At 42.2% G+C, this 26,766-nt stretch overlaps 1 protein-coding gene across 2 annotated transcripts in view; it reads left to right on the top strand.

The window, feature by feature from the left end:
• Nucleotides 1–337: 337 nt before the first annotated feature.
• Nucleotides 338–26,766, top strand: part of tjp2a (tight junction protein 2a (zona occludens 2)) — a 140,292-nt gene continuing 113,863 nt past the window's right edge. The window contains exon 1 of one of the 2 annotated variants that reach the window (XM_060839695.1): nucleotides 338–459. Coding sequence is in view for 1 of the 2 variants with exons in the window: in XM_060839686.1 (XP_060695669.1) it covers nucleotides 25,641–25,661 (21 nt within the window). In the remaining variant the exon portion in view is untranslated. Of the gene's footprint in view, nucleotides 460–25,482; nucleotides 25,662–26,766 lie in introns of those variants that run through there. The other variant, XM_060839686.1, reaches the window with a different exon arrangement.

Raw genomic sequence — 26,766 nt, 5'->3', positions numbered from 1 at the left:
ATACTACACCATGGAACTATAACTAGAAGTAACTTAATGGTGACAGAGCAAAAACAAAATTCTTGTGTAATCTCAGTGAGTTTTAACTGTAACAAAACATTTACAGGTTTATTGAACACTCAGCACTAAGTTTAATGAAATAGCAGGAATGTACCCATTGGAAAATCCACTATTGCAACTTCAGTATCAGCAACAGTTCACCATTAATGGCCTCAACTTGCAGAATGATTCGGAGATTTAAGGCAATCTACCTGTTGACTGCATGATCTAATGAAACACCTTCTGGTGATTCATAGAGGAAGTTGCTGTGAGTCATGTCATTCCAGTTTCGGTGCTGAACAGGAAGAGGACTATTTCTGATCACGGGTGAGCCCACAAGCACAAAAATTATCCTGGAGTTAAACCAGAAACTGAGAGAGACTAGCTCCTGGTATTACCTCCTCGACTTACAGCAGTTAAGTAAGTGCAGTATTAATTTTTTTGTTATCACAAACATTGTATGTGAGATTAAGAGCACGATCTCTAGGTGGATGGGTGTGTTCAGTAAGTAAATCAAGTGTATGAACAAAGAAATATTAACCAATTTGTCTTATAATAGCAAGCTGTTTTCTGGCTGTAGTTTTAGTTGTGAGAAAACTAATAAATGTACTTGGACCTTGGAAGAAGTAGTCAAATTTCTCATCTAGAGAAATGCTGACTGTGTTGGTGTACAAGCCTTTCTCAGCAGCACCTAGTGCTTACCTCTACTGATCAAAAACTTTATTGTTTTCATCTATTATTGTGCACCAAATACGTGTACAAATTACCACACTATTGTCAGGGTCATATTTTGCAAAAGCAGAATTTCAGCAACGTATTTGTTGGGTTCTCTATACTGCACAATGTAATTTGATACCACTAATTATCAAGCAGAAATGGCGAAAACCATGAACCACGTAAGCTCTCCTTACAATATTACTTTGTTCCACATTTTACAATCTGATCCTTCTCCCACAACCAATAAACTACTTTTGCTCAGCATTCAAGCTGTATAATGGGCAAGCAAATTGCTCAAGGCAGGTGAAACATTTAGACTTGATTCTGTTATATTCATTCAACAGAAGTATTAGTACATCCAGTCACAAGGGGGACCTTTATCAACATTATGCTTGTAGTGTCAACAGAATTCCTTTTTAATTCTAACTTTACAGAGAAATATGTGTTCTTGGAGCGAATATATATTGTGATTACTGCGCACATTGACACATCAAACTTTATTGGCATTGCTTCACTGGGATTAACACAGGTTCAAATGTTGGACCAGTTTTGTCTGTTCATTAAGCCAGTGGCTATATGAAAACCTCTTTAAAGATATTCGTTCTGCTTTTCTTGGTTCCCAATTTCACTCACCATTATAGAGCAGGGACAAGTAATTTTCACACAGGTATTTGGCAATATTGCCTTGACCCAGCTGATAACAGTAGTGTACTCTTATTTATATTGTTCCTTTAATGCTGTGGAAATAATGCAAAGTTTTTCTCAATGGCTTTATCAAACAAAATTTGACAACAGGTCATATATAAAAAAAACACTGTAACCTCCTCCAGCCATACAATCCTCTGAAATGTTTATCCTTCTCCAATTTTGACCTCTTAAGCGTCTCTAATCTTCACCACACCACCACTGGCAACCCTAGCCTGTATTACAGCTCAAGCCTCTCGATGTCCCACTAAGATGTTGTTTAAAACCTATCTCTCTTCAATAAAGCTTCTGGCTACTTTTCTGGGATCTATTTTTGCGGCTCAGTATCAAAGTTTGTTTGATTTTTGTTTGTGCAATGCATTGGGATATTTTTGCGTCTTTAAAGATCCTACATCAATGCACATTGTTGTTTATACATTAGCTTAGAATCAATATGACGGTATTCTTTATCTTGCTTTGATGACTTTCAAGATCTTTGCTCAGTAACAGCTTCCAAAACTGGAAGTCAGTGCATGGCACTCTGATCAACATCTGAACAGCTTTGTGAGATCATTGGTCAGAATAGAAAAAGTAACAATCAATCATACTTATCATACTTATTGCTTAATTCTCATGTCATTTGACCTCAATACATTGAAAGACAAAAGCCTAATACAGTATGATTGATCAACTTGCAGAGCACCCATTAATTCACATTCAGCAGGGCTTTGAGTTAGTCAAAGGAACCCCAATGTAACACGCTTACAATGGCTTGACAGTAAAAGGCATTGTAAAAAGACATTGAGAGTTAATCTGGAAAAGCTCAGGAGTCTTTTTCTGCTTAACATGCTGTCTTCAGGCCAGTGCCCTTTATCGTCAATACAGTCAAACATGCTTTCCATGCTTTTGTGCTGCAAAATCCCAGAACATGTGGTAGCTTCAGCAGGTATAGAGTGAACAGGCAGTCAGTCATTCATCAGGGCAACTAGTGCGATAACCTTCTATTTCTTTCATAATTACAGTTTGTCCACTTTCCTGATCCATGCCTCAAAAATGCTGGAGGTCATCCAGGTAGTTTTGTTAACCACATGCTGCTTGGATAGTGCTCTAACATTCACAAAGCAATATAGTTTCACAAGCAGCTTTTCAGTGCCACCCAAGTTGAGACAGACCATAGGAGTGACACACTCGTTGCTTCACATCCCTCTATATTTGTTTCATCTTTAAATGCTAAAGAACAATCTGGTAAAAGTCAGGAAAACAATCCAACGCATTCTTGTTCAAGCTGTGGGAAAGACCATTTTTCAGCCATTGCTGCAGGTTTCCTCATGATTCTGTGCTCTAGCAAGACATTTTCATCACAGTCGGAAATCAGGGTTATCCGAATTCAGCTACCTGTAATTGCAATTTCATTGCACTGTGAATGCTGAAATGGGAATCTGAATGGGAAATGTTAAAAAACAACAACCTATTTCCAGGTCTGGCCATCTGAGTTAATGTTTCAGATTGAGATAGTTAGGTTCTGATGAAGGGTCATCTCAACATGATTTGTTAACTATTTTCCGCCACAGATGCTGTCTAACCTGCTGAGTATTTGGAATGTTAATTGATTTTGCTCTTTGAATCTCTTGTGCTTCCTGCTTACTGTGTACAAACCTTTATTTGATTAACTTTCCTGATTTTTATCCATGAATTGTAGTCCACCTTCAGCATTGACACAAAATGGGTGTGTTAAAAAGTTGGTTACAGATTAACAACCAATGATGACTACTTCAATATAACACGTTCATTCAATAAACTAACAACTTTCTTTACAATTCAGATCTTTTTCCTTTCCTATAAAAAAATGATAATAATTATCCTAGCTCACTCAGTAACTTCCATTCCTGAAGAAAGGCTCATGCCCGAAACGTCGATTCTCCTGCTCCTTGGATGCTGCTTGACCTGCTGCGCTTTTCCAGCAACACATTTTCAGCTTTTCCACTCAGTAACTCAGGGAGTGATCATGATGGGGAGTCTCCAAGTTGCACTGACAGTCTCTCCTTACATAGCTGGTCTCAGCCAACACCAAAAGAAGGTCTAAACTCCCTTAGTGCAGCTGGACTAGTGAGTTGAACATACGAACAAGGAACAAGGGTATGACATGTGGCTCTTTCGACCAGCTATGCAATTCAGTAAGATCATGGCTAATTTAATTTTAACCTCAACTCTACATTTCCTGCATTTCCCCAATAACCCTTGATAATCAAAAATCTATCTAACTCACTTTAAAAATATTTTAAAATTCTGCATCAACCGTCTGTTGAAGGCAGTTCCAAAGACTCACAATCCTCTGAGAGATAAAAATGTTTCCTTGTCTCTGTTTTAAATGGGCACCTTCTTATTTTTAAATTATGACCCCTCGTTCTAGATTCTCCTACAAAAGGAAACATCCTTTCTCCATCTACCTGGTCAAGCCCCCTCAGGATCTTCTATGTTTCAAGTGTCAACCTTGACTATTCCAGAGGATATAGGCGTGGCCTGTGCAGACTTTCCTCATAAAGCAATATGCTCATTCCAGTTATTAGACTAGCAGACCTTCTCTGAACTGCTTCCAACACTCTAAATCCTTCAGAAAGTATGGTGACCAGGATTGTACACAAAACTCTAGATAAGGTCTCAAAAATGCTCTGTATAACTGAAGCATAACATCACTAGTCTTACATTCAATTCTCCTCACAATAAACTGCAACATTCAATTAACTTGCTTGATTACTTGCAGAATCTGTGATTCATACATTAGGACACCCAGATCTCTCTGCATCTTAGAACTCTGGAATCTCTCACCAGTTAGATAATTTGTTTCTTTTTTATTCTCTCTGTCAACATGGACAATTACACATTTTTTCCCAATGCACTCCATTTACCAGATCATTATTCACTCATTTAAGCTATCTACATTCCCTTATAGGCTCCTTATGTCCTCTTGATTAGAGTGGTGCTGGAAAAGCACAGCAGATCAGGCAGTATCTGAGCAGGAAAATCAACATTTCGGACAAAAGCCCTTCATCAGGAATGAGGCTGGGAGCCTCGATGTGGAGAGATAAATGGCGGGGGGGGGAAGATGGGATGGGCGTTGAGGCTGGGGAGAAGGTAGCTGAGAGTGCAATAGGTGGATGGAGGTGGGGGTAAAGGTAATACGTTGGAGAGGAGGGTGGAGTGGATAGCAGGGAAGGAAGATTGACAGGTGGGACAGGTCATGAGTGCAGTGCTGAGTTGAAAGGTTGGAAGTGGGGTAAGCTAGAGGGAGGGGAAATGAGGAAACTGGTGAAGTCCACGTTGATGCTGGGGTTTGAAGTGTCCCAAGGTATGAGATGAGGCATTCTTCCTCCAGGCATCGGGTAGTAAGGGAGTGACAATGGAGGAGGCCCAGGACCTACATGACCTCAGCAACGTGGGAAGGGGAGTTGAAATGTTCGGCCAGTGGGGGGTGTGGTTGATGGTGTGGGTGTCCCGGGGATGTTCTCTAAAGCGCTCTGCGAGGAGGCATTTGGTCGCCCCAATGTAGAGGAGACTGCATCGGGAGTAACAGATACAATAAATGACATGTGTGAAAGTGCAGATGAAACCTTGATGGATGTGGAAGGCTCCTTTGGTGCCATGGACGGAGGTGAGGGGAGAGGTATGGGCACAGGTTTTGCAATTCCTGCGGTGGCAGGGGAAGGTGCCAGGATGTGGAGAGTGGGTGTTGGTGGCATGGACCTGACCAGACAGTCATGAAGGGAACAGTCTTTGCGGAAAGCAGATGGGGTGGGGGGGGGAATAGATCACTGGTGGGGGATCCATTTGAAGGTGGTGGAAATGTCGGCAGATGATGCACTATATGTGGAGGTTGGTGGAGTGGAAGGTGAGGACCGGGGGGGGTTCTGTCCTTGTTACGGTTGGAGGGGTGGGACTCAAGGGCAGAGGTGTCGGACATGGATGAGATGCATATTGGAGAGCACCTTCAACGAAGTGGGAGATGAAATTGCGGTCTTTAAAGAAGGAGGTCATTTGGTGTGTCCTGTGGTAGAAGTGGTCCTCCTGGGAGCAGATGCGGCGGAGGTGGAGGAATTGGGAATACAGGATAGCATTTTTGCAGGAGGTAGGATGGGAGGAGGTGTAATCCAGGTAGCTGTGGGAGTTGGTGGGTTTGTAAAAAATGTCATCTTCACAAACCTTGCAAAAGTGTCACCGTTGAGTAAGTCATTGTTGGTGGAGATGGAGAGGTCCAGGGAGGGGAGGATGAATTTAAAGTCACGGTGGAATCTTCACAACTTACTTTCCTACCTGTCTTTGTGTCATTAACAAATTTGGATGTCATACCTTCAGTCCTTTCATCCAAATTGTTTATGCAAATTGTAAAGAGTTGAAGCCACAGCACTGACCCCTGTGGCACACCACACATGAAAAAGACCCACTTATTCCTACGCTTTGTTTTCTCTTAGCAAACCTATCTTCTATCTATGCCAATATGTTACCCCCATATCATGGGCTTTTACTTTCCACAATAATCTTTGCTCTGAAACCTTATCAAATGCCTCTGGGAATCTAAATACGTTACATTCACTGTTTCCCCTTTATCTAGAACACAAATTACTTCTTCAAAGAATTCCAATAAATTAGTTAAACATGATTTCCTCTTGAGAAAACCATGGTTGGTTCTTCCTGATTACCTTGAACTTAGCCAAGTATCCTATTATAACTTCTTTAATATTAGCTTCCAACATGCCAACAAAGTTCCCAGTTTTGGCTCACTATGTACTAGAAATGCCTGACTGCAATTTACCTGACTTGAAATTTGAGTTGTTGTTGTTGAAACTACCTTTCTTACTTTAGAAGTCTTAACAATCGGTGCTGCTGGTTATGTTGCAGAGTGGAGGCTGCAACACTCCAATCACCATCCTGACTCCTACTCAACGTCCACACAAAGATCCCTAAGCAGTGACTGCCAGCAGCGATCCTAAAAATGTTTTCCTTCTCAAATTTAATAGTGACAATCTCAGAACTAACAGCCGCCAAATACATAATACCCCATTAAGTGTCCTTATCTTCCCCAATTCATTGGTATCCATTTCTCATTTCCTAACCCCTGTCGCTTCCCTGAGATGTCACAATTGTTCCTTCCCCAGTCCAATTATTAACAGAGGTGATTCAGGCTCCTACGTACTGCAAACAGGAAGTGCTATCTGAATAGAATTCCCTCATAATCCCAGAGGACCATTGGCAGCTTTCTCATTAGACCTAAGTCTAATCACACATCAGCTGATATTGAAATGGTAGGACCTTTATGGTGATCTCAGCTGTTACAGAAATTGAACCCACACGTCTCATACCACTCTGCATCCAAACCAGCCAAATGAGTTAACTGACGCCCCCCCCCCCCCCAATCCAGTACCCAGCATCCCTTCCATTCACAACTGGAAAGAACATTAAGAGCAAAGACTGACCAGACTCAATTAAGACCGAAGGATGACCCTGATAAACATACAAAATTACAGAATAATTTTAAAGGATGGGTGGAGAATGTGAACATTGGGTGAGACCAAACTAGAGTCCACAAACACAAGGTAGTCCTGAATTAACCCAGTAGGGAATATAGGAGAAGCATTGTCAATATGAGAGTGGTGAGCATGTAGAATAAAAACACAAAGTGCTGGAAAGTTCAAAAGGTGTGGTGGCTGGTGTAGTAAAAGAAACATTTGATGTTTTGAAGTGAATATGAATCTCTTCCAGAACTAAAGATGAGGAACTTGTTACGACAGGGAGTGTTTAAGGTGAATAGAATATTTAAGGGAAGCTGGATAAATATATAAGGGAGAACACAAATGAAGGATACAATGATGAGGCTTGATGAAGCAAGTAGAGTGGGAGAAGATTTCTGTGATGTATAAATAAGGACCTAGACCAGATGAACTGAATGGCATATAAATTCTGTCAATGTTTATGTAAACTGAAACCAGTTGCATGACATCAACTTTCACTCTTTGTGAGATCAACTAATTAAGCATGGAGCTAAGATCTTTCTTGTGCAGGACTACTGAAGGAGGTTTTCAATATCAGTTTCAAAATGATATTGTGTTTTGACTGTAGAAAGCATTATGATAAGATGGCAATTGACCGCAATGCTTAGGAATGACAATTGTCACAAGTGTCTCAAGAGTGCACCATGAGCAACTACTCAGTGTCAAAAATAATCTATCCCAAAGTTACTTCACCCTGACTATCACTGGGGCCTGGACTGGGCTTGGGCAGTAATTAGTGAGTGGTTGGAGAAGACCCAGCAGGTGTGGGAATGTCCACCCATACCTGGGCTCTGGCCTGAAGACAGAACAAAGGAAAATCACACTGTGACATGGGGTGGTAGTGTTGTCAACTTCTTAGGAGTCCCCTGGGGTATGCAGGAATTGGAACTTAATCTCTTCAATGCCTCCGTGAGGAACTCACTGGGGATAAATCATAGAGCCTTGTTTTTAAAAAAAAAGTAATGTGTATTCAATTTAATTTTTTTAAAAACTAAGAAAATGGGGAAGAAAGTGTACTGTTTTAAAAGGGATGAAAGAAAAGAGTGACTAAGAACAAGGGGTATTTGTACACAATCGTTGCAAGTGACAGGACAGACTAATAAAGGAATTATTGCATTGTATGTCATGTTAATGATAATGATGTTTAATAATCAATTGCTAGTCAGGATTGATTAACTCTGTGGATTAGTTTATTTAAAACAGAATAATATGTTGTGAAGAAACCATCATAGCCAACTGACTTACTTCTAGATGCAGGTTGCAAACTCACTGTAGGCTAACTAGCAGATAGATTCACAATACATAGCGTCCTTTAAAAATTAACTTTCTTTAAAGCAAGGTACATATACAACAACTGTACTTCAATATTACCTCATTGACTGTAAAATGCTTTGTGACATCCTGATGATGTGAAAAGCATTATATAGATGCAAGTCTTTCTTTCTTATTGCTGGACCAAGATTTGTTTTGTAACCTGGAGTTAAACTGGGCTTGTACGATGAAGATCTCTGAAGCCTGATTCAGTCTGAAACTTGGTACAGCAAAAAGGGTAATCAGGTTTTCCTTAACGTGCAGAAGGAGGTGGAAAGCACTGCTATAAAGGAAAGGATATCAGTGGAATTTGTTTGTGTGGAGCCTCAGCACAATCAAGAATATTAATATCATAGCATTTGCTCAGCGTGCGTGCTGTAAAACCTGAACAGAATAACTTAGAGATCATTTCTAAAGGTGAAAACTGAGGACATCAACAGCAAAGGAATTCCCAATGCCCCGCTGGTGTGTGTCTTCAAAGAAAAGTGGTGCAAATTGCTCAATCTAGACAGGAAAAAAAATGAAATTATTCCCATTGGAGGAAAGGTTGAGAACCAGAGGATACCCCTGAAGGTAATTTGAGAAAAAAACCAGAGATGACTTGAGGAAAAAAGTACTATTTAACATGTCAGTCGTTGCAAACTGGATTGCACTGCCTAACAATGTGATGGAGGCAGTTTCAAAAATGATCTTCAAATGGGAATTGAATAGAAAAACTTGCGGGGGCAACAGGGAAAAGACAGGGGGGTGTAGAACTTGTGCAATTGTTTAATTCCTTCATGGGACCGAGACATTACTGGCTGGGTCAGCATTTATTGCCAATCCCTAGTAGTCCTTGAAAAGATGGCAGTGAGCAGTTTTCTTGAACCACTGCAGTTCATGTGCTGTAGGTAGACCCACATTGCTACCTTGTCCATGCCAACCAGATATCCTAAACATGTCTAGTCCCATTTACCAACATTTAGCCCATATCCCTCTAAATTCTTCGTGTTCATCCAGATGCCTTTTCAATGCTGTAATTGTACCAGCCTCCACAACGTCCTCTGGGAGCACATTCCATATCAGCGCCACTCTCTGCATAAAAAAGTTGCCCCTTGCATCCTTTTTAAATCTTTCTTCTCTCACCTTAAACCTATGCCCTTTAATTTTGGACTCTCCCACCCCAAGGAAAAGACCTTGTCTATTTACCCTAACCATGCCCTTCATTATTTTATAAACCTCAAGAGGGTCACCCTTCAGCTTCCAATGCTCCAGGGAAAAATATTCCCCAGTCTATTCATCCTCTCCCTATACCTGAAACCCTCCAACCCTGGCAACATCCTTTTTAAGATAAGAGTGGTGCTGGAAACGTTCAGGAGGTCAGGCAGCATCCATGGAGCAGGAAAATCAACATTTCGGGCAAAAGCCCTTCATCAGGAATGGAGGCAGGGAGCCTCCAGGGTGGAGAGATAAAGGATGGGGGGGGGGGGGGGCTGGGGAGAAGGCAGCAAAGAGTACAACAGGTGAATGGGGGTGGGGATGGAGGTGATAGGTCAGGGAGGAGGGTGGGGGAAGATAGCAAAGAGTACAAGAGGTGAATGGGGGTGAGGATGGAGGTGATAGGTCAGAGGGAAGGGTGGAGAGGATAGGTGGGAAGGGAGATTGGCAGGTAGGACAGGTCATGAAGACAGTGCTGAGCTGGAAGGTTGGAACTGAGGTAAGGTCAGGGGAGGGGAAAAGAGGAAACTGATTAAGTCCACATGGATGTGCTGGGGTTGAAGTGTTCCAAGGCAGAAGATGAGGCGTTCTTCCTCCAGGCGTTGGGTGGTGAGGGAGCAGCATTGGAGGAGGCCCAGGACCTGCATGTCCTCAGCAGAGTGAGAGGGGGAGTTGAAATGTTGGACCATGGGACGGTGGGGTTGATTGGTGCGGGTATCCCAGCGATGTTCCCTGAAGCGCTCTGCTAGGAGGTGCCCAGTCTCCCCAATGTAGAGGAGACTGCAGCGGGAGCAACGGATACAGTAAATGACATTGGTGGATTTGCAGGTAAAACTTTGATGGATGTGGAAGACTCCTTTGGGACCTTGGATGGCAGTGAGGGAGGAGGTGTGGGCGCAGGTTTTACAGTTCCTACGGTGGCAGGGGAAGGTGCCGGGATGGGAGGGTGGGTTGTAGGGGGGTGTGGACCTGACCAGCTAGTCACGGAGAGAACGGTTTTTACGGAAGGCGGAAAGGGGTGGGAAGGGAAAATATCTCTGGTGGTGGGGTCCATTTGGAGGTGGCAGAAGTGTCGGCGGATGATTTGGTTTATGCAAAGGTTGGTAGGGTGGAAGGTGAGGACCGGTGGGTTCTGTCCTTGTTATGGTTGGAGGGGTGGGGTTTGAGGGTGGAGGTGAGGGATGTGGACGAGATGCGTTGGAGGGCACCTTCAACCACGTGGGAAGGGAAATTGCGATCTCTAAAGAAGGAGGCCATCTGGTGTGTTCTGTGGTGGAACTGGTCCTCCTGGGAGCAGAGTTGGAGGAATTGGGAATATGGGATGACATTTTTGCAGGAGGTAGGGTGGGAAGAGGTGTAATCCAGGTAACTGTGGGAGTCGGTGGGTTTGTAAAAAATGTCAGTGTCAAGTCGGTCATTATTAATGGAGATGGAGAGGTCCAGGAAGGGGAGGGAAGTGTCAGAGATGGTCCAGGTAAATTTAAGGTCAGGGTGGAATGTGTTGGTGAAGTTGATGAACTGCTCAACCTCCTCGCGGGAGCATGAGGTGGCGCTGATGAAGTCATCAATGTAGTGGAGGAAGAGATGGGCAGTGGTGCCAGTGTAACTACGGAAGATGGACTGTTCTACGTAGCCAACAAAGAGACAGGCATAGCTGGGGCCCATACGCGGGCCCATGGTTACCCCTTTGGTCTGGAGGAAGTGGGAGGATTCGAAGGAAAAATTGTTAAGGGTGAGGACCAGTTCAGCCAAACGAATGAGAGTGTCAGTGGAAGGGAGCGTCGGGAGAGGAAGAAACGGTGGGCTTGGAGGCCCTGGTAATGGCGGATGGAGGTATGGAGGAATTGGATGTCCATGGTGAAGATGAGGCATTGGGGGCCGGGGAAACGGAAGTCTTGGAGGAGGTGGAGGGCGTGGGTGCAGTTCAGCAACTTCACCAACATCCCTACATATGTTCGAGACACCACCGAGACAATTATTAGAATGCACAGCTGGGAAAGAACAATTGTTCTTTCTATAAAGAAAGAATGTGAAGTTGGCCAGGTCATGGGAGGGGAAATTTAGAAAGAAAAGCTAATGAAAATAAGTGGATAAATAAAACATTATAATATCATGCAGTATAGAGCATTACCATTAGAAACCGATAATCTGGAGGTATGGAGAAATGATCATATGTTCAAACCTGACCTTAGCTGCTGAAAAAGTTGAATTCAAATGTATAAATAAATCTGGAATACAAAGCTTTTACTAATCATAGTGATTATTAAGCTACTGGATTGTGATTAAAGGAAACAGTCATGTTGTGGCTTTACAGGACATTGTAAAGGCTGCTGTTGGAATATTGCGTGTAATTCTGGTCTCCTTCCTCTCAGAAAGATGTTGTGAAACCCAAAAGGGTTCATAAAAGATTTACAAGGATGTTGCCAGGGTTGGAGGATTTGAGCTACAGGGAGAGGCTGAACAGGCTGGGGCTTTTTTTCCTGGAGCGTCGGAGGCTGAGGGGTGTCCCTATAGACGTTTACAAAATTATGAGGGGCATGGATAGGATAAATAGGCAGTCTTTTCCCTGAGGTTGGGAGTCCAGAACTAGATGGCATAGGTTGAGGGTGAGAGGGGAAAGATATAAAAGAGACCTAAGGGGCAACATTTTCACGCAGAGGATGGTACATGAATGGAATGAGCTGCCAGAGGATGTGATGGAGGCTGGTACAATTGCAACACTTAAGAGGCATTTAGATGGTTATATGAATAGGAAGGGTTTGGAGGTATATGGGCTGGGTGCTGGCAGGTGGGACTAGATAGGGTTTGGATATCTGGTCGGCATGGATGGGTTGGACCGAAGGGTCTGTTTCCATGCTGTACATCTCTCTGACTCTACGACTTTCAGAGTAGGAAATTAATGTGACGGGGGCTGGGAACCAGAAGAGAAAACAAGTAGGCAGTGAGGTGGAGACTGGAGACTGTAAGAATTATGAAGATAGCATTAATAAAGGGAAAAGTAGGCAGAGAGCAGATGGACGCAAAAGAACTGGTGGCCTGAAATGCATCTACTTTAATGCAGGGAGTATAGTGTGTAAGGCAGATGAACCTAGGGCTTGGAATGGTGCCTGGGAATATGACGTTATTGCAATCACAGATACTTATTTGAAGGAAGGGCATGATAATTTTCCAGGGTACAGATGCTTCAGACAGGACAGGGAGGGAATTAAAAGGGGGGGGGGTGGAGTTGCACTGCTGGTCAAGGATGATATCACGGCTGTGCTAAAGGAGCAAACTATGGAGGTCTTGGTTAGTGAGGCATTATGGGTCGAGCTGAGAAATAAGAAGGGTGCAGTTACATTGTTGGGGCTGTATTACAGACCTCCCAACAGTGAGCATGAGGTAGAAGAACAAATAACTAAACAGATTATAGAAAGGTGTAAAGGCAATAGGGTAGTGGTGATGGGAGATTTTAATTTTCCCAACATTGACTGGGATACACTTAACGTCAGAGGTCTGGATGGGGTAGAATTTGAAATAAGCATCCAGGAGAGTTTTCTAGAACAGTATGTCAATAGTCCGACGAGGGAAAGGGCCATATTGGACCTGGTACTAGGGTATGAGCCAGGATAGGTGGTAGAAGTTGCGTTGGGGGATTTCTTTGGGAACAGTGACCACAATTCTGTAAGTTTTAGAATACTCATAGATAAAGAAGAGAGTGGTCCTAAGTGAAGAGTACTAAACTGGGCCAAGGGCTGAAAACGTGTTGCTAGAAAAGCGCAGCAGGTCAGGCAGCATCCAAGGAGCAGGAGAATCGACGTTTCGGGCATGAGCCCTTCTTCAGGAATGTGGAAAGTGTGCCAAGCGGGCTAAGATAAAAGGTAGGGAGGAGGGACTTGGGGGAGGGGCGTTGGAAATGCGATAGGTGGACGGAGGTCAAGGTGAGGGTGATAGGCCGGAGTGGGGGTGGGGGCGGAGAGGTCAGGAAGAAGATTGCAGGTTAGGAGGGTGGTGCTGAGTTCGAGGGATTTGACTGAGACAAGGTGGGGGGAGGGGAAATGAGGAAACTGGAGAAGTCTGAGTTCATCCCTTATGAACTCAAGACTTCTCCAGTTTCCTCATTTCCCCTCCCCCCACCTTGTCTCGGTCCCAACCCTTGAACTCAGCACCGCCCTCCTAACCTGCAATCTTCTTCCTGACCTCTCCGCCCCCACCCCCACTCCGACCTATCACCCTCACCTTGACTTCCTTCCACCTATCGCATTTCCAACGCCCCTCCCCCAAGTCCCTCCTCCCTACCTTTTATCTTAGCCTGCTTGGCACACTTTCCACATTCCTGAAGAAGGGCTCATGCTCGAAACATCGATTCTCCTGCTCCTTGGACGCTGCCTGACCTGCTGTGCTTTTCCAGCAACACATTTTCAGCTCTGATCTCCAGCATCTGCAGTCCTCACTTTCTCCTAAACTGGGCCCAGGCCAATTACATCAAAATTAGGCAGGAGCTCAGAAATGTGGACTGGACACATTTGAAGGGAAGTCTACAGTTGAGATGTGGGAGGCTTTCAAAGATAGGTTAAAGATAGTGCAGGATAGGCATGTCCCATTGAAAGCAAAGGATAGGAAGGGCAAGATTCGTGAACCATGGATGATATTGTACAACTAGCCAAGAGGAAAAGGGAAGCTTACATAAGGTCTGGGCAACTAAGGACAGAACGGACCCTGGAAGAATATCGGAAGAGTAGGACAAGTCTTAAACAAGGAATCAAGCGGGCTAAAAGGGCTCATGAAATAGCTTTAGCGAGCAGAATTAAGGAGAATCCCAAAGCATTTTATTCTTATATAAGAAACAAGCGGGTAACTAGAGAAAGGATTGGTTCACTAAAGAATAATGAAGGAAGGTTATGTGTTGAACCTAAGAGAATGGGTGTGATTCTGAATGATTACTTTGCATCAGTGTTCACTGAGTGGAACACGATGAATGTTGAGATTAGAGATAGAAGTTTGATTAGTCTGGATCACGTTGGCATAAGTAGGGAAGATGTGTTGGGTAGGCTAGAGGTTATTAAGGTGGACAAATCCCCAGAACTAGATGGGATCTATCCCAGGTTGCTGAGGGAGGCGAGAGAGGAAATAGCTGTGGCCCTCACAGATAGCTTTGTGGCATCCTTAAATACAGGTGAGGTGCCAGAGGACTGGAAGGTCGCTCATGTTGTCCCCTTATATAAGAAGGGTAGTAGGGATATTCCGGGTAACTACAGACCAGTGAACCTGACATCAGTGGTGGGAAAGTGTCTGGAGAAGGTACTGAGGAATAGGATCTATTTATGTTTGGAAAAGAATGGGCTTATCAGTGATAGGCAACACGGTTTTGTGCAAGGGAGATCGTGCCTTACCAACTTAATAGTTCTTCGAGGAAGTGACCAAGTTGATAGGTGAAGGAAGGACTGTTGATATTATATACATGGACTTTATTAAGGCGTTTGATAAGGTTCCCCACGGTTGACTAATGGAGAAAATGAAGTCACATGGTGTGCAGGGTGTTCTAGCTAGGTGGATAAAGAACTGGTTGAGCAACAGAAGACAGAGAATAATAGTTGAGGGGAGTTTCTCAAAATGGAGAAAGGTGACCAGTGGTGTTCCACAGGGGTCAGTGCTGGGGCCACTGTTGTTTTTAATATACATAAATGATCTGAAGAGGGCACTGTTGGTATGATCAGCAAGTTTGCAGGTGACACGAAGATTGGTGGAGTAGCAGAAAGCATAAGGGGCTGTCAGAGGATATAGATAGACTGGAGAGGTGGGCGGAAAAGTGGCAGATGGTTTTCAATCCAGCCAAATGTGAGGTTATGCATTTAGGCAAGATTAATTCTAGAGTGAATTATAAAATGAATGGAAGAGCCTTGGGAAAATTTGATGGGCAGAGAGATGTGGGAGTACAGGCCCATTGTACCCTGAAAGTTGCTGCACAGGTGGAAAGAGTGGTCAGGAAGGCATATAGTATGCTTGCCTTCATTGGACAGGGTATTGAGTATAAGAGCTGGCAAGTCATGTTAACATTGCATAAGACATTGGTTCGGCTGCATTTAGAATACTGTGTACAGTCGCCACATTACCAAAAGGATGTGGATGCTTTGGAGAGGGTGCAGAGAAGGTTTACGAGGATGTTGCCTGATATGGAAGGTGCTAGCTATGAAGAGAGGTTGAGTAGGTTAGGTTTATTTTCATTAGAAAAAAGTAGATTGAGGGGGGACCTGATTGAGGTTTACAAAATCATGAAGGGTATAGACAGGGTGGATAGAGACAAGCTTTTTCCCAGGGTGAAGGATTCAGTAACGAGAGATCACACTTTCAAAGTGAGAGATGGAAAGTTTAAGGTGGATACACACGGCAAGTACTTCACACAGAGGGTGGTGTGCATTTGGAATGTATTACCAGCAGAGGTGGTAGAGGCAGGCACAGTAGATTCATTTAAGATGCATCTGATCAGATGCATGAGTAGATGAGGAACAGAGGGATACAGATGCTTAGGAATTGACTGACAGGTTTCGATAGTACATTTGGATCAGCTCAGGCTTGGAGGGCCAAAGGGCCTGTTCCTGGGTTGTAAATTTTCTTTGTTCTTTGAAATTAGCGAACCTTACATGGTCTCAAATATATAAGGCTTCAGACTCACAAAAATGTGCTTGATCCTTCACTGTTCTCTGAAATGTCTTAGCAATTTGTACTGAATAACTACAACAAAGTAGCATTACCTACAGACTGCAGTGATTCAAGAAGATGGCTCATCATCACCTTTTCATGAGCATTTAGGGATGGACAATAAATGCTGGCTTTGCCAGGGTTGCTCACAGCTCCAGAATGACTAAAGAAACTACTGAAAAAGACACAGTAGGTAAGCCTATTCTCAAAGAGAAAGACTGGCATCTGCAGAACTCATGTTCTATTTTACAATGATGTTGACGTGGCTTTTGCCTGATGAGTTATATTGAAAACGGCTGTTTTACTATTCGAATATTTGCCCTTGTTCCTTCCAGATGATGGGCAATAAAATCACTTCCTTGACAAATAATTAAGTTGGATGAGTCCCTGTCAGAAAATAACATTTCATTGTGCATGTACAGATGACTTTGTGAGTAGTCATCTACTTTCACATCAGTGATTGGCTCGACTGAGCACATTACAAGATGGCTTCCTCCTATTGTTTCTCTTACATGGTTCAACAATGCCTCAACTTTAAAATTCTCATCATTATGTTTAATGCCATTCCCGTCCTCCCTGTTCAATCACTCTGTAATATACAGACCTCTGAGATCTCCAGTGTCTACCTTCTGATCATTGCCCATTTTACATTGTTCCACCACTTGTAGCTGTGCCTTCCATTTCCTCAAACTATGAAATTCCCTCCCAGAAACTCTCTACCTTTCTCTCTCCTCCTTTAAGATGTTCCTTCGAACCTCCCTTTTTCATCAAGCTCATTGCCACTTGCCCTAATATCTCCCCATAAGGCTTGGCGCCAAATTTTGTTTGTTAATGATCCAATGAATTTTGAAATATTTTACAATGCTAAAGGTACAGTGTGAAGGCAAGTTGTTATTTGTGTTATTATCAAAAGTATTAACTCAAACAGCAAAATAACCATGTAATCCAATTTCTATATGATTAAAAAAAAGTACTCAACCAAGTAGACCTAGCTAATCTAGCTCACTAGCAAATTTTGATATGAATATATCAGCCACTTACTGAAGGGAGAACGTGAATGGAGTACATTTGAATTTTAAGATGGAGTTGACAAGGTACTGTAAATAAGAGCCCATGATATTGGAGATGCTATATTAGAGGGATAGAGCATTGACTATCTAATAGAAGACAGAGAGTTGGGATAATGGAGAATTTTCAAGATGGCGACATGTAACTTTTGGAGAGCTACAGATATTGGCCACTTTTGGAATATTGTGTGCAATTCCGGTCTCTCTCCTGTAAAAAGGATGTTGTGAAACTTGAAAGGGTTCAGAAGAGGTTTATGAAGATGTTACCAGGGTTGGATGGTTTGAGGTATAGAGAGAGTCTGAATAGGCTGGGACTATTTTCACTGGAGCGTCAGAGGCTGAGGGATGACTTTATAGAGATTTATAAAATTGTGAGGGGCATGGATAGGGTAAATAGACCAAGTCCTTTCCCTGGGGTGGAGGAGTCCAAAACTGGACGGCATAGGTTTATGGTGAGATGGGGAAGACGTAAAAGGAACCTAAGAGGCAACCTTTTCATTCAAATAGTGGTGCATGTATGGAATGAGTTGCCAGAGGAAGTGGCGGAGACTGGTACGATTACAACATTTAAAAGGCATCTGGATGGGTATATTAATAGAAAGAATTTAGAGGGATATGGGCCAATTGCTGGCAAATGGAACTAGATATATAAAGGATATCTGGTCAACATGGACAAGTTGGACTGAATGATCTGTTTCCATGCTGTATATCTCTATGACTCTATATCGGTACTGGCGCCATAATTATGTACATTATGTAAATTGAAAAAGATTGCACAAAGCCACAGAACAGAGGGATTTAGAATCCTCATCCACAAATCATAAAAAGCTTGCATATACTTTCAGCAACTAATAGGGACAGCAAATAGAATGTTGGAATGCAGTATAAAAATATAGAAGTCAAAGTTTGAAAAGATTTGTAGCTCGGGTGCTCGTTGTTGTGGTTCTGTTCGCCGAGCTGGGAATTTGTGTTGCAGACATTTCATCCCCTGTCTAGGTGACATCCTCAGTGCTTGGGAGCCTCCTGTGAAGTGTTTCTGTGATCTTTCCTCCGGCATTTGTAGTGGTTTGAATCTGCCGCTTCCGGTTGTCAGTTCCAGCTGTCCGCTGCAGTGGTCGGCATATTGGGTCCAGGTCGATGTGCTTGTTGATTGAGTCAGTGGATGAGTGCCATGCCTCTATGAATTCCCTGGCTGTTCTCTGTTTGGCTTGCCCTATAATAGTAGTGTTGTCCCAGTTGAACTCATGTTGCTTGTCATCTGCGTGTGTGGCTATTAAGGATCGATCTGCACACGCAGATGACAAGCAACATGAGTTCAACTAGGACAACACTGCTATTATAGGACAAGCCAAACAGAGAACAGCCAAGGAATTCATAGAGGCTTGGCACTCATCCACAGATTCAATCAATAAGCACATCGACATCGACCCAATATACCGACTACTGCAGCAGACAGCTGGAACTGACAACCGGAAGCGACAGATTCAAACCACTCCAAATGCCAGAGGAAAGATCACAGAAGCGCTTCACAGGAGGCTCCCAAGCACTGAGGATGTCACCTAGACAGGGGGCAAAACGTCTGCAACACAAATTCCCAGCTCGGCAAACAGAACCACAACAATATAGAAGTCTTGCTAAAATGACACAAGGTACTAGTTAGACCACAGTTGGAATACTGTGAACGATTTTGGACCACTTATCCAAGGAATGATATAATGGCATTGGAGACAGTCCAGAGAAAGTTCACCACGCTGAAACTGAGTATGGAGGAACTATCATATGAGGAGAAGTTGAGTAGATTGCGATTGTACTCATTGGAGTTTAGAAGATTGAGAGGCAACTTTATAGAAATATGCACGATTCTGAGGACACTTGACAGAGTAAATATGGAAAGGGTGTTTCTCCTTGCAGGAGAGTCTAGGACCAGAAGGCATAAACTCAAAGTAAGGGGCCGCCAAGTTTGGAAGGGATGAGGAGGAATTCATTCTCTCAGAGGATAGTGCATCTGTGCAATTCTATACCACAGGAGACTGATGAGGCTGAGTTGTTAAGTAGATTCAAGGCTGAGCTAGTCAGATTTTTAAACTGTAAGGGAATCAAGGATAATGGCCAAAAGGCAGGAAAGTGGATTATCAGATCAGCCATGATCTCACTGCATAGCAGAGCAGACTCAATGGGCTGAATGGCCTACTTCTGCTCCTATGTCTTATGGAGCTATTATCCTTTGGACTAAACTCTACAACTTTTAAAGAGCTGTGCATGGGCCTTACATAACCTCGGGATATCCCAAAGTGTTTCACAGTGAGATTCATAAAATATAGTCACTGTGCTATAAATGTAGCAGCTAGATTTCACACAGGAAGTTACTACAATTATCTAAGTAATGCTGAGAAAAGGATAAATATTTGAGCAGGACAACCTGCTCCTCCTCAAAATAGTGCCATGCATGTCCTTTGAGGCAGCAGGCATGGTCTCAGTTTGACATTATATTAGAAGACAGTGTTTCCTATGGGACAGCACACTTTCAATGCAGCATTGGAAATGTCAGCCAAGGTCATAATTCAAGTCTCTGAAACCCATAGGTTTCTGACTCAGAGGTAAGGTATTACTCCTTGAGCACTTCACAACCACAAAATAGACATTTTGATCACTCCTAATTAAAAAAATAGAAATTGACATTCAACCTCAGGAATCACTGTTTGAATTAAATGCACTGATTTGATCATGATCTTGTCAGCTGTTTTGCAGTACAATGTCTGGCTGTGGCCTAGACCAATAACCTCTGGGTATTGCTGCATTTCAAAAGATTTCCTTTAAACCTACAGTAACCTACAGTAACTGAGTCAGTACAATTATATTCAACTGTATCTGAGTTCCATTAGGCAAAAGTGAGGACTGCAGATGCTGGAGATCAGAGTGGTGCGAGAAAAGCACAGCAGATCAGGCAGCATCAGAGGAGCAGGAAAATCGACATTTTGGGCAAAAGCCCTTCATCAGGAATGAGGCCATGCGCCCGGGTAGTCCAGTCGGTAGAACATCAGATTTTTGCCATGCGCCTAAGTTTCATTAACCTAGCTACCCTCAACATCATTGTTTAAATGAGTGGACACACTCTCCTCCCTGCTGTTTATCTTTTTTGAACAGTTCCTGTTGAAAGAAAGCTCCTATCATCCTCTGCACTTTCTGATCTACGCTGGCCTCTGGTCTTCCAGCACTTCAATATTAAAATTAACATCCTTGTTTTGAAAGCCCTCAATGGTCTATCTCTGCAAGCTCTTCCAACTCTGCAATCTTCTTAAATACATTCAAAACTGGCCTCTTGAACATGTCCAGTTTTAATCCTTCCATTGTGAACTGCCCTGCTTCCAGCTTACTGAGCCCTGAGTTCTGAAATTCTTTCTTTAAACTTCTCCACTTCTTTCTCCTCATTTACCTCACTCTCAATTTATCTTTTTGAACAAGTTTTAGGTCACTTCTCTTAATATCTCCTCATGTGGTTTGGACTCATATTTTGTTAGAAGAAGCAGATTAGAAGGTTTTACTCCATTGAAGGCACAGTACAAATACTGTATCAGGTGCATGGTTGTCTCATGGAAAGCTCCTAGTTTTTCATAGCAAGGGGCAGGTAACGTGAACACATTTTTGCCAGGGTGGAGCAAAGACTTGGGATGAAGATTTATTTCCAGGACACTGCTGGGAGTAACACCTGGGAATGAAATAATGAGAGCATTTCCTTTGAGCATTTATTTGTTGTAAAAATATTAGAGAGGGGATTATTAAAAGCTGTTGTATTTACAGTCCAGCAAAATATAAGTCATATAATAAATAATTTTTTTACACAGGAAACAGCAGGAGACAATATAGTCCCTCAAGCAAATCTACTTTTCAATGTGATCATGGCTGATTTTGATCAAATTTTGCATGACTGCCTTCATCCATGTCATTTTAATACCTATGGTTAACAAAAGCTTTGTCAATCTCGGTATTAAAATCAGCAGTTAATCTAGCATCAATTACCATTTGTGTATTTATATTATCCTTTATATAGTTGTTATCCTTGACCTTGGGAACCCTTGAGCGGTGAATTGTATACTGATGGGCTTTGTCTTAATTTTTTGAAATATATGATTTGTTATTAATATAGGGGCTGGAGTATGGTGACTTAAAACACCTTTCACTGTATTTTTTGTAAAAATACAAGTGACAATAAATTACTATTCTATTAATATTGTATGCTTGCAGACAAAAAGTCTATCTGTTATTTTTCAACTCTGTCTTCTAGCCTTAGACATTCTGACCAAAGGAAAGAGTTTCTCTCTATCCACCTTTTTTGTTCCCCTTAAGAGTTGTAAAACTTCAATCAAATCACCCCACAATCTTCTAAATTTAAGGCAATCCAACTTTAGATTGCGTAATTTCTCCTCACGTAACACTTGGAGTTCATGTATCATTCTAGTAAAATCAATGTTGCACTGCCTCCATTGCCAATATATAATTCCTGAGTTGCAGAGCCCAATACTGTTCCAGGTGTTTTATATATAGGGTTTTCTGTAGCTCAATTGTTACATCTATCCCCTTGCATATAGACATCTGGATCTATAGCCCAATATGAAATTAATCAATTTCCTTATTTGTATACTAATTCATGACATTTTAATGACGTGTACCTACATTGGCAAATCTATTTGGGCCTCTGCTGTTCGAACTTTCCAACCTTTAGAAGTAATCCTGCTTTGTATTTTTTAAGTCCAAATATATTTACTTTTATATTAACTTTCATTGAAATCAATTTGCCACAGTTTTACACTTGCACTTAGACTATTCATATCACTTTGTCAGTATAGTAGTATATTCAGAAGCATAAGATTATGATGTTATCATGTTAAGGAATCATAGAGATGTACAGCATGGAAACAAACCCTTCAGGCAGCATCCAAGGAACAGGAAATTCGACGTTTCGGGCATAAGCCCTTCATCAGGATCTGATGCTCGAAACGTCAAATTTCCTGTTCCTTGGATGCTGCCTGACCTGCTGTGATTTTCCAGCAACACATTTTCAGCTCTGATCTCCAGCATCTGCAGACCTCACTTTCTGAACAAAGCCTTCAGTCCAACTCCTTCATGCCAACCAGATATCCTAAATAAAGCTAGTCCCATTTGCCAGCACTTGGCCCATATCCTCTAAATCCTTCTTAATCATCCAGGTGCCTTTTAAATGTTGTAATTGTACTAGCCTCCACCACTTCCTCTGGCAGCTCATTGCATATGCGCACCACCCTCTGCGTGAAAAGGTTGCCCCTTAGGTCCCTTTTAAATTTTTCTCCTCTCAATCTAACCCTATGCCCACCAGTTCTGTGCTCCCCCATGCCAGAGAAAAGACCTTGTCTATTTACCCTATCTGTGCGCCCCCCCCCCATGATTTTATAGACCTTTATAAGGTCACCCCTCAGCCTCCAACGCTTCAGGGAAAACAGCCCCACCTATTCAGCCTCTCCTTATAACTCAAATCCTCCAAATCTGGCAACATCCTTGTAAATCTTTTCTGACCCCTTTCAAGTTTCACAACATCCTTTCTACAGAAGGGAGACCAGAATCGCACACAATATGCCAAAAGTGGCCAAATATATGCAAATTTGACAATCAACTGAATCATTAAATTACATAAACAAATTAAGGTTTTTAACAAGCCTGTGAAGATTAGATGTATTGGATGAACAGTTATAAGGGTCCTTGTGACAAAACCTCCAGAAACATATGTACCCAATGTTGGTGACACAGCTAGATTTGAATTACAGACACCAATCCTAGCATAAATACATCCCAAGATCTTAGTGAGTGTGTTTTTTTTTGTAATAATCACCCTCAGTAGTTGATAATTCAAACAGTTCGAGCAGTCAGCATCAATTCTTTCCACTTGGATGGAATCTGTCAAAAAGCCAACATTAAAGATCCCATGTTGTTTTCAGACCAAGCAGGGTACAGCAAGTGTCTTTTGCCTGGTCACGTTACACAACATTCCTACCAGAACCACACATCTGCCTTTATTGCTTGTAAGACAAAGCTTTTCACTGTGCCTCGGTACATGTGACAATAAATTCATTTTAATTCAATTACAGGGTTTCACATGATTTTCTTTTCAAGAAAAAAAAACAAAAAAAATTCAATTCTAGTTTTTCTTTCACTTTATTAATTTTGTTGATTATTATTTTCTAATTCGTGCTTTCCAACTGGATTTAGGCCTATCATTTTAGGGTGGGGTCAGCAGTTTGCTCTTATGACACATCTCAGGTTGTTTTATGACATTTTAGGTGCTATATAAATGTAAGTTCTTGCTATTTAGATTCTTTCATGGAATTTGACCGTTGCTGGAAAAACCAGCATTTATTTCTCACCTCTAATTGATCTTTAAAGGCAATGGTGAGTTGCCTTCATGAACCACTGCAGTCTTTGTGATTTAGATACACAAATGGTGCTGTTAGGGGAGAGTTCCATGGTTTTGACCTAGGAACAGTGAAAGATGGCAACATACTTTCAAGTCAGTATGTTGTCTGGCTTGGAGAGAAATGCATCTAATGCCTTTGTCCTTCCAGTTGGCAAGGGTCACAGATTTGAAAAATGCCATTGCAAAAATTTTGATGAGTTTTTGCAGTGCCTCTTGTAGATGGGACACACTGTTACCATCATGAATCAGTGGTGAAGACAGTGAATATTGAAGGTGGTGGGTAGGATATCAATCAAATAAATTGTGTTGTCTTGGATGATACACAACTTCTTCAGTCTTTATGGAGTTGATCTTATCCTGGAACGTGGAAAATATTCAATCAAACCCCTTGCCTTCTGCCTTGTAGATGGTAGCTGAGCTTTGAGACATGAATAGATAAATAACTTGCTGCAGAGTTCCAGCCTCTGACTTCTGTCCATAGTATTTTATGTGGCTGGTTCAATTAAATTTCTGGTCAGTGGTGGAAGGATGATCACAGTAGCCTGGGGTGGGGTTCAGCAATGGACTGTTATGGTGTGATGGTTCACTTCTATCTTGTTCATTATCTGGCACTTGTGTGGCATGAACTCTATTTGCCTCTTATCTGATCCCAAGCCTGGATGCTGTCCAGTTCTTGCTGGGTATGTTGTCCATCATGACATCAACATTTAGTTAATGGTGCCTTTTGGTTGAAGACATGTGTTATATTATATAGTTTTCCTCATAGTGCCTGCCTTGCTTTTATTTAGGAACCTTCCTTGAGGGCATGTGCAAGTTTGATGTTATTTTGCAGAGAAGGGGAACTCCAGCATAATGTTCAGGGATTTGTGGGAAAAGATAAGCTACCCCATTTCGACCACGTTCTCCTGTCTTGTCTTCCTCATCCCTCTCCTACTCTGATGCATGGATCTTCTGCAGAGGTGACAATGGAGTACATATGGTGCCAGTTGACTCAATGCTTTTGCTGTTTAGTGGGCACTGCCAGGACTATTACAGTAATATCATAATTTGAATTTATGAACCTCATTGTGCGAGTCTAAATAACTTGCCCATCTATAATGTCATTTACGACCTCAACTCCCCAGAGGCAATGAAACACTGCCAACTTCGAAGAGTCAGAACATAGCAAGCTCCCACAAATAGAAATGTAAGATTGACCACCTGTTGTCCTGATATTGGTTCAGAGATGAAGAGAGACCAGGACCACGCCACCTCTCTTCATCTTTTTCTCCCCCAGAGAGAGCCAATGTATTATCTCATTCGAGAGACAGCACCTGTCCTTTACTATTAGCCTGAATTTTGTGTGCGAGGGATTTGAACGCCCAACTCTGCAACTCAGTGAAGACTACTCAGTGAACGTTTTGGTAATATCTCGTATGAAATTAATTTTCACGTCCCAAACCTCTTCTCAATGCGAACTTTGTCGCTGAATCCTTGGAATAGGAGTATTCACAGACTTCCGAATTTATACTGGGCGTTACCAACCTTTGCTACATGTGGAGCAGCACACGTTTGGGGGAGGGGGTTCCACCGAGTAAAGGGATGGCATACCCACCCGTTTTAAAATGTTCTACGACATATTTATACAATTAAAGAAAAGAATAAAATGTCTTCTAATAAATGAAATGATGAAGGTTCAGAGCCCTTCGGTCGAGGTCGATGTATCCATGCATCAATCTCCCAGCTCCCCCTCGGCTGCAGTGGATGCTCCCGAACCTTGAATAAGAATGTTGTGAGCAGCTGAGCTGTGAGTTTCAGGGAAGCCTCTACAGACTGGGGGTGGGGAAAAATACAACAACTTTTATGTTTAATCTGTAACTCAATTCATTGAGGGGGAAGGAGAAATTGTCTGAGTACGGATTCAAACCAATTCTGATGTGAAAAACAGCTGGGAACAAATCCAGCTCATCGTTTCATCAGGAAATGCCCGTCAGGAGAGGCGAGGTGAATTAATTAGCATCTTTTTGACCGATTCCTTCCGTCCTTTGTGTTTCGCCTAAACAATGCAATTTAACCGAAGAAACAGTTTACCTTTTGGGGGGGGGGAAAAACAATTCATTAAATCCTGTTTTAAGCTTAATGCGTACATTTTTTCCCCTCTTCTAGGGGAAATAGCGTTCCCATGAACATGGATTAAATTTAATCCTAGAATTAAATAAAGTTGGCTGAGTATTAAATTGTACGTACACTTCGTAATTGTAAGGCCCTTTGCGGAAAGAATAGAACTAAATTATTTCAAAGAGCTGGCAATGGCACGATGGGTCGATTCGCCATGTGTTATAAATGTGATTAATAAGAGGTTGAATCTGATTTTTTTTAAAAAAACTGGGCCAAGTGTAATCTGAGAGTTGGAATCTGTGTTACCGCAGTGCACAAAAGATGAGCATCATACCTTGTTGCAATTGTCTGTCTGTTCGAGTAGTGCGTTGATTTAAGATGGAAGTAAATGAAAGAATTCAGTGACGAGGGATTTAGTTGCTTTGACCGATGAAGTAACGTGCTTTCCCTCTTCATTTTAAACACGGTTTAAACGCCATCTGTAGAGGGAGTGATCACCTCAAACTGACTTTTTTTTGTGTGTGTTGAAATAGTGAGAATGAGTGACCAGCAGTTTGATAAGAGAGGCAAGTTCCTCAGGAACTGAACTGATGAGATTGTTTGCACTCTGTTATTTGTCAACCATTCCGTCTTTTCGTGTATTGCTTGAAAAAAGACTTCACTTTTTACAATGTGTGTTAATTTCGCCATTAAGGGTGGGATTTCTTGCTTTAAAAATAATGTGCTGGGTCCACAAACTTCTAAGCCCTGCAAACAGATCTGCTGGTCAATTTCCTAACTTATTTTTTCAAAAGTAAAATGTCAGTGCGGTGGTGGGTGGGTGGAAGGCTTTGTTATTGAATACCAATGCTGTAGATTTTTGGCTTCGATTTGTGGGAATGTTATTTATTAAATAACAATAGGAAGTACTATTTGAATTGGTTGAGTTACATTTAGAATATCGAGTGCAGCTTGGGCACTCTGCTTAGGAAGTGCCTGCCCTGTTAAAGGT

Source organism: Hemiscyllium ocellatum, chromosome 2, assembly GCF_020745735.1.
Source record: "Hemiscyllium ocellatum isolate sHemOce1 chromosome 2, sHemOce1.pat.X.cur, whole genome shotgun sequence".
In the NCBI taxonomy this organism is placed as follows: Eukaryota; Metazoa; Chordata; class Chondrichthyes; order Orectolobiformes; family Hemiscylliidae; genus Hemiscyllium; species Hemiscyllium ocellatum.
Note: the sequence above shows the minus strand (reverse complement) of the source record. Positions and strands in the feature narration are given on the sequence as shown.